General features: G+C 42.5%; 1 protein-coding gene across 2 annotated transcripts in view; it reads left to right on the top strand.

The window, feature by feature from the left end:
- The window catches only part of mms22l (MMS22-like, DNA repair protein), a 246,989-nt gene that overhangs the window by 33,338 nt on the left and 197,781 nt on the right, over window positions 1-15,870 (top strand). For both annotated transcript variants that reach the window (XM_072251674.1, XM_072251675.1), the window contains exons 6-8: window positions 2,590-2,767; window positions 3,624-3,717; window positions 12,726-12,856. In XM_072251674.1, the coding sequence (XP_072107775.1) occupies window positions 2,590-2,767; window positions 3,624-3,717; window positions 12,726-12,856 (403 nt within the window). The remainder of the gene's footprint in view (window positions 1-2,589; window positions 2,768-3,623; window positions 3,718-12,725; window positions 12,857-15,870) is intronic.

The raw sequence follows: 15,870 nt of genomic DNA, 5'->3' as shown, positions 1-15,870 counted from the left end.
TTTATTGATCCTGAAGGAAATTACAGTGTCACAGTAGCATTACAAGTGCACAGATATAGATATTAGAAGAGAAGTAGAAAGAATAAAAAATAAGTTATTACAAACAGTCTAACAAGAAGGGGTCACCTCATCCCTGGCTATAGGCTGACTCATTATTGAGCCTAAGGGTAAGAATGACCTCATGTAGCGCTCTTTGGAGCAGTGCAATCACAGAAACGTAGAAAACCTACAGCACAATACAGGCCCTTCGGCCCACAAAGTTGTGCCGAACATGTCCCTACCTTAGAAATTACTAGGCTTACCCATAGCCCTCTATTTTTCTAAGCTCCATGTACCTATCCAGAAGTCTCTTAAAAGACCCTATCGTATCCACCTCCACCACCGTTGCCGGCAGCCCATTCCACGCACTCACCACTCTCTGCGTAAAAAAACTTACCCCTGACATCTCCTCTGTACCGACTCCCCAGCACTTTAAACCTGTGTTCTCTTGCGGCAACCATTTCAGCCCTGGGAAAAAGCAATGTCCCCTTGGATCTCATCTTAGTCTGTTACCGAAAGTTCTCCTCTGTTCAGCCAAGGTGGCATGCTGAGGGTGAGAAACATTGTCCAGAATTGCCAGGGTTTTCCAGGGGGTCCTTTGTTCTACCACAACGTCCAGTTCGGTCCAGTTTGACTCCTACATCAGAGCCAGTCTTTTCTTTTTAATCAGTTTATTGATCCTCTTGGTATCACCTGTGTTGATGCCATCCCCCAGCACACCACTGCGTAGAAGGTGGTACTGGTGACAACAGGCTGGTAGAACATGTGAAGGAGAAGCCTGCAAACTCCAAAAAAACCTCACTGTCCTCAGAAAGTAGAGTCAACAAAGGTAAGGACATGTTCGGCACAGCTTTGTGGGCCAAAGGGCCTGTATTATGCTGTAGGTTTTCTATGTTTCTATGAAACACCTTAGCCAAGACCTGATTGAATTTTTTGAGGATGTGACTAAGCACATTGATGAAGGTAGAGTCATTGATATAGTGTATATGGATTTCAGCAAAGCATTTGATAAGGTACCGCATGCAAGGCTTATTGAGAAAGTAAGGAGGCATGGGATCCAAGGGGACATTGCTTTGTTGATCCAGAACTGGCTTGCCCACAGAAGGCAAAGAGTGGTTGTAGATGGGTCATATTCTGCATGGAGGTTGGTGACCAGTGATGTGCTTCAGGGATCTGTTCTGGGACCCCTATTCTTTGTGATTTTTATATTTGACCTGGATGAGGAAGTGGAGGGATGGGTTAGTAAATTGGCTGATGACACAAAGGTTGGGGGTGTTGTGGATAGTGTGAAGGGCTGTCAAAGGTTACAGCAGGACATTGATAGGATGCAAAACTGGGCTGGGAAGTGGGAGATGGAGTTCAACCCAGATAAGTGTGAGGTGGTTCATTTTGGTAGGTCGAATATGATGGCAGAATATAGCAATAATGGTAAGACTCTTGACAGTGTGGAGGATCAGAGGGATCTTGGGGTCCGAGTCTATAGGACACTCAAAGCTGCTACGCAGGTTGACTGTGTGGTTAAGAAGGCATACAGTGCATTGGCTTTCATCAATCATGGAATTGAGTTTAAGAGCCGAGAGGTAATGTTACAGCTATACAAGACCCCGGTCAGACCCCACTTGGAGTACTGTGCTCAATTCTGGTCGCCTCACTACAGGAAGGATGTGGAAACGATGGAAAGGGTGCAGAGGAGATTTACAAGGAGCCCTCCCCCTCCAACTTTCAAATCCCTTACTCACTCTTCCTTCAGTTAGTCCTGACGAAGGGTCTCGGCCTGAAACGTCGACTGCACCTCTTCCTACAGATGCTGCCTGGCCTGCTGCGTTCACCAGCAACTTTGATGTGTGTTGCTTGAATTTCCAGCATCTGCAGAATTCCTGTTGTTTACAAGGATGTTGCCTGGATTGGGGTGCATGCCTTATGGGAATAGGTTGAGTGAACTTGGCTTTTCTCCTTGGAGCGATGGAGGATGAGAGGTGACCTGATAGAGATGTGCAAGATAATGAAAGGCATTGATCGTGTGGATAGTCAGAGGCTTTTCCACAGGGCTGAAATGGCTAGCATGAGAGGGCATAGTTTTAAGGTGCTTGGAAGTAGGTATAGAGGAGATGTCAGGGATAAGTTTTTTACGCAGAGAGTGGTGAGTGCGTTGAATGGGCTGCCAGCGGTGGTGGTGGAGGAGTTGGAAATGATAGGGTCTTTTAAGAGACTCCTGGATAGGTACATGGAGCTTAGAAAAATAGAGGGCTATGGGTAAGCCTAGGTAGTTTTAAGGTAAGGACATGTTTGGCACAACTTTGTGGGCTGAAGGACCTGTATTGTGCTGTAGGTTTTCTATGTTTCTATGTTTTTAACTCCAGCCCTTCTTGTACACAACCTCTGTGTTGGTACTGCACTCGTGTCTGTCATCCAGATTCACCCCCGGGTACTTGTAGGTCCTCACCACATCCACATCCTCACCATCAATAGTAACAGGGAACAGTGCAGTCAGAGCAAAGATTCATATAGAAGAAGTAATTTAAAAAAGGATATTTTTATTTCGCTTCCCAGATATTTGGAGCCTTCCAGAGAACTGAGTGATAAACCTATCCATCCGTACGAAGAACTGGAAATCCAGCTGCCTTCAGTATTAGTGGAGGAATTGCATGCACTTACCCTGTTCATTGGCCATCTGCGTGAACGGCCCAGTATTATCCTAGCCAACCTCTCCATAAGCAACCAAGGCAAGGTTTGTGTCAAATTTGCAGAGATATTTATTTGAAGTAAATTTTCTCAGTAAGATTTCTGAATTAGATGGATGGTATCCTTTTAGATAGACGTTATCTTTCTCCCAGATTTGAAATGTCAAATACCAGAGGGCATGATTTAAGGTGAAAGGGGGTAATTTGAGAGCAGATGTGAGGGGCAAGTTTGTTACACAGAGAGGGTGTCTGAAATGTGCTGCCTGGGGTGGGGGCGTTTATAAGATGTTTAAATAATATGTTTAAATGTGAGGAAAATGGAAGAATGTGGACATTGTGTTGGGAGAAAGGATCAATTTAGTTGGTTATTTGATTACTAATTTAATTGGTTCAGCATGACACTGTGGGCTGAAGGGCCTGTCCTGTGCTGTATTGTTCTGTGTTTAGGTATGTCCTTGCACTGTGTTGGTCATAGATGCAAAACAATGCCTTTCACTGTATATTTCGATGTACAAGTGACAAATCAAAGCTAATCGTTTTAATATGATGCACATCTGATGTGAGAATTGTGACTGATGCAGGTAAATGTTCTTGAGTTTTTGAAGTGGCTTAAAATGAACCAAAGATGGTCATTCCTCTCCTAAAAACAAAAATTCATTCTCTATTCCCCTGTGCTAAAATAAAGAGTATGTGCATTTTGTAATCACAGGTCTAGGTTTTGGTCTTTTATTTTTATTGGTTAACTCATCTTTCTGCCATTTTGTGGGATCTTCTTGTGTGTAATATGCAAATCACTCAATTCCAAATCAACTCCTAATAAGTGAAACACATACTACTACGATAATGGTGTGGTGCTGCATGGTGTAAGAATGTTGGTAAAATCTTTACTCACTTTCCTTTTAGGTCTTTCCACCATCCTGGCATTTGGTACATTTGCATTTGGACATTCAGTGGTCACTGCTTGAGATTTTGCATATACTCAGCGAGAAAATGTTGGGTAAGATTTTTATCAATCAGGATTGTCTCAGTGAATGAGGAGTTTAAAAATGGAGTGGTTCATTGAATTCTGCCAGACACTTGTAAATGGACAAATGTCTCTGTTCTGAGCTACGTTTTGCCATATTGATAACAAAAGGAAATGCATAGACCTGGGACAAGGTTCAAATCCCATTGCAATGGCCGAGGAACTTGAATGCAGTTAATTATATTTAGGTTACCTTTATTAATTACAAAATAACCATACTTTGACAGAGAACTGCTTGATTAGGGGTGTATACAGTAGAGATGCTGGCAGTGTTGGTTGTGTTGCGATGGGTGGAGAAAGCTAGACAAGTCAAAGTGTTGATATGCTCAGATCCATCCTCAGTTCTAGCAAGTTTAAGGTCTTTTCACTCAACAATCGCCAAGGTGTACTTTACAAAGTCCTTCAGTCAGTCACAAGAATTTCAAATCGGGGAGGTCAGGTAAAATTTCTATGGGTTCCAGCACATGTAGGGGTGAAGGAGAATGAGAGGGTGGATGAGTTGGCAAAGAGGGCGTTAAAGAAACAAAATATAGAAATGCGCATTATTATCAGTAAAGCAGAGGTTAAGTGTGTAAACTGGGAAAAAATCAAACGTGGTAAGAAAGATGGGACAGGGAGGGGAAAGGGAGGCATTTATATCAAATACAAAAGCGTTTTGCAGGTACTAGGGTCGGTGGTGGATACAGAAGAGAGGAAACTGTGTGGACTAGGTTAAGGCTGGGCATTAAACAAAACATTGAAAATGATAGGGATACACCAGGCAGGATTGTGCGAGGAATGTCAGGAAGAGGAGTCAGTAGAACATGCAGTTCTGAGTTGCAGAAAGTATGGGATACAGAGAGAGATGATGAGAATTAATCTAAGGGAATTGAGGTGCAGGAATTCACATTAAAAGGGTTGCTGGGCATGAGTGAGAGAGCACAGGTCAGGGTATTTTTAGCTTTCTTAAGGGGTACAGGGGTTTTTTATAGGATATGATGGATAAGCAGGAATAGGGTACTAGGATGGCGAAAGATGGGAGGATAAAGTGTAGGTTAGGGTATATATGTGTGTGTGTGTGTGAGATTGAGTGAAGGGATTTAGAATGTAAGTCTATTGCACACTCTGGAGCAGAAGGTGGCGGTAATGCACCATTAAGCTGGGTGCCAACCGCCGTAAAACAAGAAGAAGAAGAAGAAACTGCCTGATTCAGTTATGCTCTTGAAGAAATGAAGTCTTGCAGTCTTTATTTGTGGAAAATAAAGAGACAAAGTTTCAGGCCGAGACCCTTCATCAGTACTGGAAAGGAAGGTGAGTAGGGGAGGGGAAGGAGTATAAGCTGGCAGTTGATAGGTGACACTTTGATCCCCTCTCCCTCACCCACCCATCTCTCTCCTCATCTGGTGTCATCCATCACCTGCCAGCTTCCCCTCCCCTGCACCTTCTAATTCTGGCTTCTGCCCCCTTCCTTTCCAGTCTTGATGAAGGGTCTCGGTCCAAAATGTTAAATGTTTATTCATTTCCATGGTTCCTGCCTGATTTACTGAGTTCCTCCAGCATTTTGTGTGTGTTGTTCAAGCACACTCATGGTGATATGGTAGTGAAGTAGTTAGTGCAACACTTCACCAGCGATCACTGATCAGGGTTCGATTCCCATCGCTATCGGTAAGGAATTTGTATGAGAGCACGTGTTTCCTGCCCTATTCCAAAGACATACGGCTCAGGGTTGGTAAACTGTATAGGCGTACTGAAAGCAGGGCAACACTTGCCTCCAGGACATCTCAGACTGTGTTAGTCACTGACAAAAAAACAAGGCATTTCACTGTGTGCTTTGATGTTTTGATGTACATGTGACAAAAAAAGTTCATCTTAAGATTTCCAGATATCTGTGTTTGTGGCCTGCAGCGTTTGCCTGGTTTGTACCACAGCCAGCCACACAGTTAAAGAGGGGCAATAAATGTCGCCTCATCAGCAATTCTGACATTCTGGGAATAAACAGAACATGGTCTAGGGAAGTGTATGGTAATGCACTTCGGCAGAAGGAATGAAAGCACAGACTATTTTCTAAACAGGGAGAAAATTCAAAAATCAGAGGTGCAAAGGGACTCATGAGTTCTTGTGCAGGATTCCACAACCAGTGGTAAGGAAGGCAAATGCAATGTTAGCATTCATTTTGAGACAACTAGAATAAAAAAGCAAGGATGTGATGCTGAGGCTTTATAAGGTGTTGGTCAGATTGTATTCGGAGTATTGTGAGCAGTTTTGGGTCCTTAATCCAAGAAAATATGTACTTGCATTGGAGAGAGTCCAGACGAGGTTGATGAGAATGATTCGGGAATGAAAGGGTAACATATCTGAGGCGGCATGGTGGCGTAGTGGTTAGCACAACACTTTACGGTACTGGCGACCGGGTTCAGTTCCCACTGCTGCCTGTAAAGAGTTTGTGTATTCTCCCCGTGTCTCTGTGGGGTTTCTCCGCGTGCTCCGCTGTCCTTTCACAGTCCAAAAACCTTCTGGTTGGTATGTTATTGATCGTTGTAAATCGTCCTGTGTTAGGCTAATTTGGGGGATTGCTGGTGGCATGGCTCAAAGGGCCGGAAGGGTCTACTCTGAGCCCTATCTCAATAAATAAATAAAATAAACTTACGAAAAGAGCGATGACTCTTGGCCTGTACTCACTGGAATTTAAAAGAATGAGAGGAGAAAAACCTAGATAGAGTGGATGTGGAGACAATGTTTCCTACAGTGAGGGAGTCTTGGACCAGAGGGCACAGCCTCATAGTAGAGGACCTCTCTTTAGAGGTGAATGATGAGGTGAATCTGTGGAATTCATTGCCACACACAGCTGTGGAGACACTGGACATATTTAAAGCAGGGATTGATATGTTCTTGATTAGTAAGGGTGTCAAAAGTTACTGGGAGGAGGGAGAGATCTATTGATCTCCACTGTTGCAACTTCAGACACTGTGCAGTGGGTTTCAGTCAGGTGTGAAAGCAGAATCAAAGAGGTGGGAATACAGGGTGTTGAAGGAGAAAGAACAGTAAGGGCTAGTAACTAGTAGATAGTGATGTGGATTGTGCTAATGTGTTAACAGGGAACTGCAGACACAGGAATGCAGCAGCGATGACACCCAGGTTTCAGGAACTTCTCTCATTATGTTACCGCTTTGTGATAGAAAACTGGATTTACTGTTAGAGCTGCGGATAATCATTTTATTTTATAATCAGGACCTAGTCCATTACTTAATTAAGTCTTCCTGTCACTACCATTCTGTTATCAAAATGTAGTTTTACTGGTAATCTCATCAACTGAGAATATAAAAGCTGTGCCAAATTCATGAATATTGATTTTTCCTTCCAGTTAAAAAAATTCCTTTCCCCTTCCCTCTTCGTCTATTAGCCACTCTGGCCTTTTAACTCCTCTCATCTGCCTATCATCTCCCATGGGTTCCCCTTCTCCTATGATCCAGTCTCCTCTCCTATCAGATTCCTTCTTCTCCAGCCTTTTACCTTTCCCACCCACCCGGCTTCACCGGTCACCTTCTAGCCATCCTCCTTCCCCTCTCTGCACCTTTTTATTCTGGCATCTTCCCGCTTCCTGTCCAGTCCAGAAGAAGGTAAACTGTCCTAAACGTTGACGGTATATTACTTTACGTAGATTCTGCCTGACCTGCTGAGTTCTTCCAACATTTTGTGTGTGTTGCTCCAGATTTCCAGCATCTGCAGAATCTCATGTGTTTATGAATTCATGCTCAGGTATATCAGCTTTGACTGGTCTCCTGGTGCGCTTCACTTTTTAATAAATCGCCCGTCATTTTGAACATCAACTCTGTTGGTCTTTCAGTTTGCCCCTACACAAAATGTGTCAAATTAGTAGAGGATATTTTGTTTAATTTAGAGAGTGTAAGGTAATTTTTCTGCTATTAATCACTCTGTTTTGCAGTTGCTTGTGAATTTGGTGAGTGGTTGCAAGTTGTGTGATTTGTAATTTAATCAGCAGCTGCACTATTTGGTTGGGTGGTTTATAGTTACCGGTCTGGTAATGACGTCCTTCAGCCTTATAAGTGTATATGCCATGCTGACCTGGCAAAGAATCTACAAGAAATGTTATTCAGTTTTATATGTACTTTAAACAAAAGCCTGGGGTTATTTACTCTGCAGGTTTGAGAGTTCGGGTAGATGGAAGACAATTTCTTCATCGAGTGTTGAACATTTTTAAGGAAATAGATAAACTTAAACCATGGGAATACAGTATGTCAGTTTATTCTAACTTGCAGTAATTTCTCCCCCTCTCTCGTTTCTATTCCCCACTCTAGCTATCCTTTACCCCTTCTCCTCACCTGGCTATCACTTCCTTCTTGTGCCCCTCTGTCTTCTCTTTCTCACATGATTCACTCTCCTCTCCCATCAGATTCCTTCTTCAGCCCTTTACTTCTTCCACCTATTGAGGTGATCTGCTTCTTACTTCACCCCACCCCCAGCTAGTTTCACCTATCACCATCGAGCTTGTCTTCCTTGCCTTCCTCCCACCACCTTATTCTGGCTGCTCCCCCCTTCCCTTCAGTCCTAATGAAGGGTCTCGGCCCGGAACATTGACCGTTTATTCCTTCCCGTAGATACTGGCTGACCTGCTGAGTTCCTCCAGCACTTTGTGTGTGTTTGTGAACTTGCATATTATTGCCACAAAACCTGCAATAGGTTGATGTTAGCTGAAAATGGTATGTACAAGAGCAAATTTGATGGAGTAGATTCCCATAGGATGGAAAACCATCCCAGTTAGCACAGCCGTGTTTCATGTTGTACTTTGTCTCTCAATTTCATGTTGTACTGTGTCTCTCAGTTTCATGTTGTACTGTGTCTCAGTTTCATGTTATACTGTGTCTCTCAGTTTCATGTTGTACTGTCTCTCAGTTTCATGTTGTACTGTCTCTCAGTTTCATGTTGTACTGTGTCTCAGTTTCATGTTATACTGTGTCTCTCAGTTTCATGTTGTACTGTCTCTCAGTTTCATGTTATACATGTACTGTGTCCCAGTTTCAGGTTGTACTGTGTCTCTCAGTTTCATGTTGTACATGTTGTACTGTGTCTCAGTTTCAGGTTGTACTATGTCTCTCAGTTTCATGTTGTACTGTGTCTGTTTCATGTTGTACTGTGTCTCCCAGTTTCTCTTCCAATGGAATCAATAGAATACATTTCATTGGCAAAATGCACGGTGTTGATTTGAATATATAGAACATAGAAACACAGAAAAACCTACAGCACAATACAGGCCCTTCAGTCTACAAAGCTGTGCTGAACATGACCTTGCCTTAGAAATTACCCAGGGTTACCCATAACCCTCTATTTTTCTAAGGTTCATGTACCTATCCAGGAGTCTCTTAAAAGACCCTATCGTATCCGCCTTCACCACCATTGCAGGTAGCCCATTCCTCGCACTCACCACTTCCTGCGTAAAATAACTTACCCCTGACATCTCTGTACCTACTTCCAAGCACCGTAAGACTATGCCCTCTCGTGCTAGCCATTTCAGCCCTGTGAAAAAGCCTCTAACTATCCACACAATCAATGCCTCTCATCATCTTATACACCTCTATCAGGTCACCTCTCATCCTCCGTCGCTCCAACGAGAAAAGGCCAAGTTCACTTAACTTATTCTCATAAGGCGTGCTCCCCAATCCAGGCAACATCCTTGTAAATCTCCTCTGCACATTTTCTATGGCTTCCACATCCTTCCTGTAGTGAGGCGACCAGAACTGAGCACAGTACTCCAAGTGGGGTCTGACCAGGGTCCTATATAGCTGCAACATTACCTCTTGGCTCCTAAACTCAATCTCAGAATTGATGAAGGCCAATGCACTGTATGCCTTCTTAACCACGGAGTCAACCTACGCAGCAACTTTGAGTGTCCTACAGACTCGGACCCCAAGATTCCTCTGATCCTCCACACTGCCAAGAGTCTTACCATTAATACTATACATATTCTGCCATCATATTTGACCTACTAAAATGAACCACTTCACACTTATCTGGGTTGAACTCCATCTGCCACTTCTCAGCTCAGTTTTGCATCCTATCAATGTCCCGCTGTATCCTCTGACAGCCCTCCACACTATACACAACACCCCCAACCTTTGTGTCAGAAAATTTACTAACCCATCCCTCCACTCCTCATCCAGGTTGTTTATAAAAATCACGAAGAGAAAGGGTCCCAGAACAGATCCCTGAGGCACACCACTGGTCACCGACCTCCATGCAGAATATGACCCGTCTACAACCACTCCTTGCCTTCTATGGGCAAGCCAGTTCTGGATCCCCAAAGCAATGTCCCCTTGGATCCCATGCCTCCTTGCTTTCTCAATGGGCCTTGCATGGGGTACCTTATCAAATGCCTTGCTGAAATCCATATACACTACATCTACTGCTCTACCTTTATCAATGCGTTTAGTCACATCCTCAAAAGATTCAACTGGGCTCGTAAGGCACGACCTGCCTTTGACAAAGCCATGCTGACTATTCTTAATCATATTATGCCTCTCCAAATGTTCATAAATCCTGCCTCTTGGGATCTTCTCCATCAACTTACCAACCACTGAAGTAAGACTCACTGGTCTATAATTTCCTGGGCTATCTCTACTCTCTTTCTTGAATAAGGGAACAGCATCTGCAACCCTTCAATCCTCCAGAACCTCTCCCATCCCCATTGATGATGCAAAAATCATCGCCAGAGGCTCAGCAATCTCCTCCCTCACCTCTCATAGTCATAGTCATACTTTATTGATCCCGGGGGAAATTGGTTTTTGTTACAGTTGCACCATAAATAATTAAATAATAATAAAATCATAAATAATTAAATAGTAATATGTAAATTATGCCAGGAAATAAGACTAGGACCAGCCTATTGGCTCAGGGTGTCTGACCCTCCAAGGGAGGAGTTGTAAAGTTTGATGACCACAGGCAGAAATAACCTCCTATGACGCTCTGTATTGCATCTCGGTGGAATGAGTCTCTGGCTGAAAGTACTCCTGTGCCCAACCAGTACATTATGTAGTGGATGGGAGACATTGTCCAAGATGGCATGCAACTTGGACAGCATCCTCTTTTCAGACACCACTGTGAGAGAGTCCAGTTCCATCCCCACAACATCACTGGCCTTAAGAGTGAGTTTGTTGATTCTGTTGGTGTCTGCTACCCTCAGCCTACTGCTCCAGCACACAACAGCAAACATGATAGCTGTGGCCACCACAGACTCGTAGAACATCCTCAGCATCGTCCGGCAGATGTTAAAGGACCTCAGTCTCCTCAGGAAATAGAGTTGGCACTGACCCTTCTTGTAGACAGCCTCAGTGTTCTTTGACCAGTCCAAGGCCTGGGGTACATCTCGTCCGGTCCTGGTGACTTATCCAACTTGATGCTTTCCAAAAGCTCCCACACATTCTCTTTCTTAATATCTACATGCTCAAACTTTTCAGTCCACTGTAAGTCATCCCTACAATCACCACGATCCTTTTCTGTAGTGAATACTGAAGCAAAGTATTCATTAAGTACCTCTGTTATCTCCTCCGGTTCCATACATACTTTTCCACTGTTGCGTCCTATGCTCTCACGTCTTATCCTCTTGCTCTTCACATACTTGTAAAATGCTTTGGGCTTTTCCTTAATCCTGTCCGCCAAGGCCTTCTCACGGCCCCTTCTGGCTGTCCTCATTTCATTCTTAAGCTCCTTCCTGCTAGCCTTATAAATTTCTCGATCTCTATCATTACCTAGGTTTTTGAACCTTTTGTAAGCTTTTCTTTTCTTCCTCACTGGATTTACAACAGCCTATTATCTACAGTAGAGCAGTACTGCATGGTACAGTCCCTTGGGTCAATGATGTTATGCTGACCTTTCAACCTCCCCGAAGGTCAATCTGGAAGACCATAATACATAGGGGCAGAATTAGGTCATTTGGCTCATCGAGTCTGTTCTGCCATTCAATCTTGGCTGACTTATTTTTCTGTCAAACCTATTCTCCTGCCTTCTTCCCTTAACCTTTCACGCCTTGATTAATGAAGAACATATCAAGCTCCGCTTTAAATGTACCTAGTGACTTGGCCTCCCCAACAGTCTGTGGCAATGAATTCCATGGATTCATCATGCTATGGCTGAAGAAATCCTAATTTCTAAATGGATTAAAAAAAATCTAACCATTCCCTTGTAGATCACTCTCCATTTTTCGATCACTCATGTGCTTATTTAAGAATGTCTTCAATTCCCCTAATATGTCTGCTTTTACCAGCACTCCAGCAGCAAATTCCACACACTCACCACTCTATGTGTAAAAAAACTTAACTCTGACATCATCCAATCACCTTAAATTATTAGCCATTTCCACCTTGGGAAAAAGTGTCTGACTGTCCACTTGATCTATGCCTCTTCTCATCTTGTACACCTGATCAGATGGATTCTCATCCTCCTTCATTCCAGAGAGAAAAACCCCAACTCACTCAACCTATCTTCATAAAACCCACATTTAGAGCTACTGACCTGGGATGAATCTCAAATCATGGTGTGTGAAATATAGAAGAATTGAAGATCTGATCAAGGGAGTTGATTATTTGGGGGTTATTTATTGTGGGGACCAGCTAGTGGAATTAGATGTATGTTGATCACTCAGGAATTATAGTTGATATTTGCAGGTTGATTAAAAATTGATCATGGAGGTACAGAAAGCAGAAAAAAACTTGATAATATGCATGTTCAAGATTCTGAATTCAAACTTAATTGGCAGCTCAGCTCTATTGTAAAAAAAATCAATGTAAAGTTAATTTTATATAACATATTTTGACAGCTTTTTAACTTTCACCCAAAGTAGATTTAATTAACCTCGTTCACTGATGGTTTTGTGAAACCACGTAAATGTACGTGACCTTTGCATTGGGTAAATAATTAATTTGCCTGCCTGCGTTCCTCGGTAATTTCCTCTTTTAACATCCTGGTGACTTTTCTGTTTGTTGTTATTTTAGGACAAGTGATCTATGCACATCAGTTTATGAATCTGACGGGTCAAAACTTGACTAATGTCAGCCTGTTTGAAGATCATTGTAATAATCTTTTGCGTGACCTGATTGTTTTAGCGGTCAACAAGTATACCAAGGTAGGGAATGTTTCTCCTGACCTTTGATGTACAATGTTCCCTTGTTCCCTAATTGTTTTTACCAGGAACATGATGTGATACAATGTCACAGTCAGTAAACAGAGATGGAAATAAAAGCTATATAGTTTGCCACCCTTGTTGCTTCATAGATGCTACCTGACTTGCTGAGTTCCTACGATACTTTGAGTGTGTTGCTCTGGATTTCCAGCATCTGCAGAATCTATTATGTTAATGAGATTGTAAGATAGATTACATTTATTATAATTCATATTTTTAACTAAAACATCTTAAATGTAATCTTCTGTCATAGCATAAAATGTTTAAAATATTCTCTAAATTAATTCCACCAACATGAAAAAAACACTTGAAATTTTGGACATTCCTTTCATAGTCATAGTCATACTTTATTGATCCTGGGGGACCATAAATAATAAATAATAATAAAACCATAAATAGTTAAATAGTAATATGTAAATTATGTCAGGAAATTATGAAATAAGTCCAGGACCAGCCTATTGGCTCAGGGTGTCTGACCCTCCAAGGGAGGAGTTGTAAAGTTTGATGGCCACAGGCAGGAATGACTTCCTATGACACTCTGTGTTGCATCTCGGTGGAATGAGCCTCTGGCTGAATGTACTCCTGTGCCCACCCAGTACATTATGTAGTGGATGGGAGACATTGTCCAAGATGGCATGCAACTTAGACAGCATCCTCTTTTCAGACACCACCGTGAGAGAGTCCAGTTCCATCCCCACAACATCACTGGCCTTACGAATGAGTTTGTTGATTCTGTTGGTGTCTGCTACCCTCCGCCTGCTGCCCCAGCACACAATAGCAAACATGATAGCACTGGCCACCACAGACTCGTAGAACATCCTCAGCATCGTCCGGCAAATGTTAGAGGACCTCAGTCTCCTCAGGAAATAGAGACAGCTCTGACCCTTCTTGTAGACAGCCTCAGTGTTCTTTGACCAGTCCAGTTTATTGTCAATTCGTATCCCCAGGTATTTGTAATCCTGCACCATGTCCACACTGACCCCCTGGATGGAAACAGGGGTCACCGGTACCTTAGCTCTCCTCAGGGTCTACCACCAGCTCCATATAGAAATACCCAAACTTACAGCTTTAATTAAAAAAAAAATCAGGGCTTATTTACATAGCCAAGTTTTAAATTCCTAGAAATTAGTGACTGCTTCCACAATGCGTTGAGAATGGATTTTAATGCCCTCACTTCAAGTTTCAGGATTGCCATTCAGGAGAATGTAAAGGAGGATGTAATGATTGTTACTCTGGATGTGATACAGCAGTAAAAATACGCAATAAGCATAAAGAATACAATAAAAACACTAAATATAAAGGCACAACGTACAAGTAACTGTTATTTTTATATATATGAGAGAGAGAGAGAAAAAAAAAGAGGCCCTTTGACCAGTGAGAATCATGCTGACAATCAAGCCCCTCATTTCTACTAACCCTGCATTTCTCCCTACATTATGAGATGTATAGATAGAGTAAACACAAGCAAACTTTTTCCACTGAGGTCGGGTGAGACTACAACCAGAGTTCATGGGTTAAGGTGAAAAGTGAAAAGCTTGAGGAACATGAGGGGAAACTTCTTCACTCTGAGGGTTGTGAGAGTTTGGAATGAGCTGCCGGCATAAGTGAGGATGCGGGTTATTTCAACATTTAACAGGCATAGGGATAGGTACATGGATGGGACGGTAAGGAGAGCAAGTAATAGTTTGGCATTGATTAGATGGGCCTGTTTCTGTGATGTAGTGATCTATGACTCCATGACATATACATGACAGGCTAATCTTCAGGCAAGAGAGTATTAGGATGGCAGTGAGTCCTACCATCATCCCCTGGCATCTCTCTTACTGTACTTGTTACAATGTGGATCTCTGCAGTTTCCATGTTGTTATATTTAAATTTTCAGATACTGTGCTTCATAAATCATAGGATGGGAGATCAAAGCTAACTGGGAGGTTGTGGAAAGCATGATTTGGGAAAGGGCTGGTGATGGGAGGAAAGGTTATTGGAACATTTGGAGATGGGGCTGTGTTTGTGGGTAGGGGGCTGGTTTACTGAGTGCATTGATGGGGCTATTAACATTGTCAATGAAACCAAATGGCCTCAAAGTGGCTACAACCCATCGTGCTGACAACCAAAGTTCAGTTCCCCCCCCACTCCCTTTGGTGAATAAATACAAAAATAAGAAATTAGAATCGTTTAGTATCACTAATATACACTCATTGACCACTTAACTAGATACATATGTACACCTGCTTGTTAATGTAATCATGCAGCAGCAACTCAACGCATAAAAGCGTGCAGACATGGTCAAGAGGTTCAGTTGCTGTTCAGACCCAAAAATCAGACTGGGGAACAAATGTGATCTAACTGACTTTGACCGTAGAATGACTGTTGGTGCCAGATGGAGTGACTTAAGTATCTCAGAAACTGCTGATCTCCTGGGATTTTTGCACATAACAATCTCTAGAGTTTACAGGGAAAGGTGCAAAAAAAAAAGAAAAATTCGGTGAGTGGCAGTTTGTGGGTGAAAATGCCTTGTTAATGAGAGAGGTTGGAGGAGAGTGGCCAGACTGGTTTAAGCTGACAGGAAGATGACAGTAACTCAAACAACAGTGATGTTGCAGTTACAACAGTGGTGTGCAGAACTCTGAACACACAACATCGAACCTTGAGGTGGGTAGGCTACCGCAGAAGACTACAAGCATACACTCAGTGGCCACTTTATTAGGTATAGGCATACCTAATAAATTAGCCACTGAGTGCATATCATGAACTGTTTTGTTTTGCAGCAGCAGTGCAGGGCAATACATAAAATATACTGTAAATTATATGAAATATACGTGTGGAAAAAGTAGTGAGGTGTTAATGGATTCATTGTCCATTCAGAAATCTGGTGGAAATACATACAGTAAATAGTATAATTGTCGCTGGTTGATTCTTGTTGCTTATTTCACTTGGTTTTGTGAATGTTACCCTCT

This window comes from Mobula birostris, chromosome 2 (genome assembly GCF_030028105.1).
Source record: "Mobula birostris isolate sMobBir1 chromosome 2, sMobBir1.hap1, whole genome shotgun sequence".
NCBI lineage: Eukaryota > Metazoa > Chordata > Chondrichthyes > Myliobatiformes > Myliobatidae > Mobula > Mobula birostris.
Note: the sequence above shows the minus strand (reverse complement) of the source record. Positions and strands in the feature narration are given on the sequence as shown.